The sequence below is a fragment of the Montipora capricornis genome, chromosome 7, assembly GCF_036669925.1.
Source record: "Montipora capricornis isolate CH-2021 chromosome 7, ASM3666992v2, whole genome shotgun sequence".
Lineage (NCBI taxonomy): Eukaryota > Metazoa > Cnidaria > Anthozoa > Scleractinia > Acroporidae > Montipora > Montipora capricornis.
Genome location: NC_090889.1, coordinates 37669982 through 37674723, shown reverse-complemented (window position 1 = coordinate 37674723; position 4742 = coordinate 37669982). Strand labels below are relative to the sequence as shown.

The 4742-nt window shown below is 39.8% G+C and overlaps 1 protein-coding gene across 4 annotated transcripts in view; it reads left to right on the top strand.

Annotated features, from left to right (window-relative positions):
• Positions 1–4742, top strand: part of LOC138057111 (gamma-aminobutyric acid receptor subunit alpha-2-like) — a 12928-nt gene continuing 8186 nt past the window's right edge. The window contains exons 1-4 of one of the 4 annotated variants that reach the window (XM_068903168.1): positions 1–140; positions 2399–2467; positions 4337–4410; positions 4710–4742. The exon at positions 4710–4742 is cut by the window's right edge and continues 41 nt beyond it. In XM_068903168.1, the coding sequence (XP_068759269.1) occupies positions 2427–2467; positions 4337–4410; positions 4710–4742 (148 nt within the window). In that variant the 5' untranslated portion in view covers positions 1–140; positions 2399–2426. Of the gene's footprint in view, positions 337–2398; positions 2468–4336; positions 4411–4709 lie in introns of all 4 variants that reach the window. The other 3 variants (XM_068903167.1, XM_068903169.1, XM_068903170.1) reach the window with 3 other exon arrangements.

Sequence of the window (4742 nt, the reverse complement as noted above, 5' to 3'; positions counted from 1 at the left end):
AAAGAACCTGTTCCCAAAGGGACATTCAGAATACCAAGCACTTAGACAATTAAAAATGTCAACTCACGTCTTTCTAATCAAACAAGTTTGATTGCTGAGCTTACAAGCGTTGGAAAGAACAAGAGAAATAACCGCCAAAGGTATGCTCCCCAAAATGTACACACTGAAATATATCAAGCAAGTTTTGCACTGTGTCAAATTGCGGCCTTTGCTAATCGAAAGGCTATCGTATACGTAGAATATTATAGTCGGTAGAAGTATTGCGTTGTGTTGCTTGTCTGTTGCCCTTCGCTTTAAAATCGCAGGGAATGTAGTCATGAGGTCTGCGCTTAGTCGGTAAGTTGCCAAATTCGACAAGGAAAGTCGTTCATTATGCTTCAGTACCTATTCGATTACAATAGTTTGATAATTGATTTCGAAATTTCTAGAAAGCCTCAAGGCAATGCACAATTTTCTCAATTTTTTTATCTATTTTAAAGACTTTATGTTTCCCTGCAATGGTAATTTAATCTTTTCGTCTGCCAAGCTTTCCAATCACTTTAATCCAATGATCCAAGAACGAACGAACTCGAGCGAGTTTGTTGGCATGTCCGACTTGATGCTAGTCCCCATTCGCTTTTTGCTCAGTCATCGAGTAATTTAATTACTCACCTTACTCTGATGATAGCGTATATATCATTCAAACATGAGCTATAAGAGATTGAATTAAGGTATACCGTTCTTCGTGTCTTCCAGAATTAACTTTGTGATATATCGCTGCCGATAAGAGTACAGACAACGCTGAACCGCGTTAGATTTGTTAAGTAGCCGATAAGTAATAAGGAATATATTTGGTGTGCTTATACTGAAGCTTGAGACAAATGTATAAAATTGTTGTGGTCCGTCGACAAACATCTGGTTGAAATTCATGTTCGGTTGAAATTCGAATTAACGAGGTTGACTTGACGTGATTTTCCTGCCTATAAGCCACAATGATCAAGCAACAGTTTTCGAAATGGGAGAGAGACAGGTTGCGATCAAAGAAATACTCATTATTTCATGACGAGTAGCAGGCTGAAGCTAAGGAGAAGGGACACATACAGCTGGGACGAGTTAGAGAAAATAGCTGACGATAGAGACAAGTGGCGATCTACGGTTGCAGCTGTATATCTCACTGGGGATGAAAGAGGATTAATTAGTTAGTTAGGGTGCCTTCGATTCACCGTATTCCGGAATAAGAATACACGGAATATAAGTTGGGAATCCTTCGTTTTTACGGAGATTCACGTTAAAATTGTTAAACATCGTTTAAAATGCTACTTTAAAAATATTTTTATTATCCTTGCTGCTTCGAAACGCGCCAAACATACCGTTTTAACTATCACTCAACCTATTCTTTTTCCGGAATAGGTTCAATCGAACGCGCCATTAGTTAGTTACGTGCCGCCGTACCCACCTCTCCAGAGGATAATCGTTTTTATCTCGGGGGTGGGGTGGGTAGGGCTAAACGTAGGCTAGAATTAAGAAAACAATTTGAGAGTTAGGAAATTAGGCTGTAGTTTGACGTTTTGCCGTTTTACGTCAACGCCATGTTAAATTTTTCTTTTGTCCTCTCCTCTGTCAGCTCGCTTATTCTGGAGCTCACTGCGCTTGCGCGTGCCATTTGCGTTTGCTTGCCTCACTGGGTCATTCTCGTCACCAGAGTCCCGGATCAACCCAAGGCTCTGGGAAACTCTATGTAGGAGAACACGCTCCGTGGGCTCTTATAGACAAAAATTGGCTATTTGAACCTTACGGCGCCTGCTCACTCCACGTGCTAACATGAATGCACCAATTAGAGACGCTTGTGATTGTTCTCACCCTAAAATCAATAAGAAGACAGTTTGTTTAAGGGTTACCCAGAGCTCTTCTGTTTCTCAGTCAAGAGAAGACCTCTTGGGTCGAGATTGATCAAGGGGTATTTCAGTTACAGTAGATCAATTTTTATCTTTTTAAAATTCAGTCCTAAACAAAAGACATCATCTCGAGGCTCTGGGGAATAAACTCATTCAAATCCCTATATTTATTTTCCAGAGCCTCGGGATGATTCATTTTGTTTAGGACGGAATGTCAATATTTCGAATTTGATCTATCGCCAGACCTAGTGTAAATGACATTTTTTCGGATTTTACCGAGATCGACAAAACCCAGGGACCAAAAAAAGTAGTTTGTGCTAGTGTATGAACAGTATAAATAAAGCTGAGGTTCTTCAATCTTTCTAAAGTGCAAAGCAACTGATGAAAGTGAAGGAACGATGTTTGCTTTGTTGTTACTTGTTCCCTGTCAGAAATTGAACCATCACCCCATGGTATTATTTTTTCATATGGGGGAGTGACTTCATCGATTTGAAAATTAAAAACACTTATCTTGTTGGTTTTAGTGTTGGATTTTTGGCAAGGATTTACAGCATGAAATTTTTACTTCTGCTCATCATAGCTATTTCTAAGAGGTTAGTGGTGTTCTGAATGTTAAATCTTGAGACGAGTCGTCTAAATTCAAGAATTAGAGGACTAAGTTGCGAACTGCAGGGCTCCCTTGTATTTAAGGACAACTGAAAAAATATCACCTTTATCAAACGTACATTCTGCTGGTCGTTTAAGAAACACATTGCAAGCCAAAATGAGACACGTCGCTACCGAAATGGAACATCTTTTGATGCTACTCGCATTGTGTCAGTGATCTCTACCATTTTTAGATCTAAAACGACTGCGTCCCTTTCCAACTTAGATCTTAAACAGCCTCCTCCCAGTTCTCCATTCCAATGTTGACCACACGAGTGAACATGTTGCATCCTATTGAAAAGCCAACATTGTAAGCGGTGGGTTGGGAAAAGAGCGGGACTTGGCAAGGCGAACGGGGTGAGGCTTGATGAGACTGCACAAGGGGATACACTGCTTATTTCTTGATCTTCGCGGTGCATTCGATCTTCTCTGCCGATCGCAACTACATCAAATTGTTAAAATAATGCTTGGTACTACTAAAATTGCAAATATTCTACGCGCTTTTCATCAAAACACAACAGCAACAATCAAATTTGGTACAATGTCGTTCAGACTTAGTTCCGGAGTTCGACAAGGTTCTGACGAAGGTCCAAATCTGTTCTGTTTGTTTCTGCAATGTGTATTCTCGGTGGTTGAGGCGGAAATCCAGACATCAATTCCTGACGCAGGTGTAAACTTCAAATTTGAAATTCTCAGCGAATGCAATCCGCGTAAACTGCGTTCAACGGGTCCTGCTAGCGGTTCTAGGCGTATGTTAAGAATTTTATATGCTGATGATATTGTGTTTTTTGATACAGATGAAACGAGATTCAATAAGGTATTGGCAGTGATAGAGTCAGTTTTCACGAGATTCGGTCTAGTTATTGCTGAAAATAAAACAAAATCAATGAGTTTCAACCTGAAGCCAGATGAACAACCTGCAACCCTTCACTTTTCAACTGGCGCGCTAGAAAAAGTCAAAAAGTTCAGATATTTAGGATATCACGTATTCAGATTCTCTAACACTATTTCTAGACATGCAAATCCAAGCAGCGTTCACAGCACTTAACTCAAACCGACGTGCACTTACCAACCGCAATATCAGCCTCCCAGCCCGCGTTTCACTACTTGACAGTTTAGTGCGCTCAAGGCTTCTATATTCAGTCCAAGCATGGAATTTAACCCAGCTGGAAAAAGAGCGACTTGACGTGATCTACCGCAGCTTCTTACGAAAGATGGTTTACAAAGGATATGCCAAAAAAGACCCACAAAATGGCGATTATAGTTTCATTATCTCTAATAAAAAGTTGTACGAGATAACCCGTACAGTTCCACTTCAAGACTTCATTGATAAACAATTCCTAAAGTTCCAAGGCCATGTTACCCGTCTTCAAAAAAACAAACTCCAAAAACAGCTCCAATTTATGATTCCCGAAGTTAAAAACACGCAGAATCTTTGGAATAAATGTGGCAAATTACTGGGAGATTACGACAGTATTCAAACTAGACGACTCATGCAGTCTAGAGCAAAATTCAGACAAGCTATTGATTCGCGGTATGGAACCCGCAGAACAAAGCAAGCCAAGTGAGACACTTCTCCCAGCTAATTATCATTGTCATCATCATTGTCATTGCACGACGGTACGAGTTAAAAACATGGAAGTATCCCAGCAATTTTGACAAGAATTACAGCTTTATTTGAGTTTATATTTGCGTTACTCATTTAAGAAAGGAAATAATTCGTCATCGATTCCATTACGAACCTTACGATTGCTTCCTAGAGTCAGTTCCTCTTTAATTGACTTAAAGAGTAAATATATATGTGTTTATTTCTGTAGAGTTGATAGCGAGGGCGATGATTTAATAACCAAGTTTTTCTCTGGATATGACAAAGCTCTGAGACCAGATTTTGGTGAGAGATTCTTGAAAGTGTAATTGTTGCATTACCCTCAAAGCCTATTCCAGGCTGTCAGTTGGTGGGGATACTGGAGAGAATAGTCCACTCACTTTTTCATCTATTCAAGCTATTTTTGCGCTCGCCCCACCAACCGTGACAGCCTGGAAACAAGACGAACACCATTTCAAATATATTGTCAGTTAGATACAAGCAGGATATTAGGGTGCAGGTACATGGTAATTTTTTAGTTCTAAACAGAAAGCTATGTGCTGGAAATGTGCAGTAATATTTGAAAGTATTTCTTGACGTTTCAGAAAGTGGAAACGCAACAACAGTTATGGCAGATT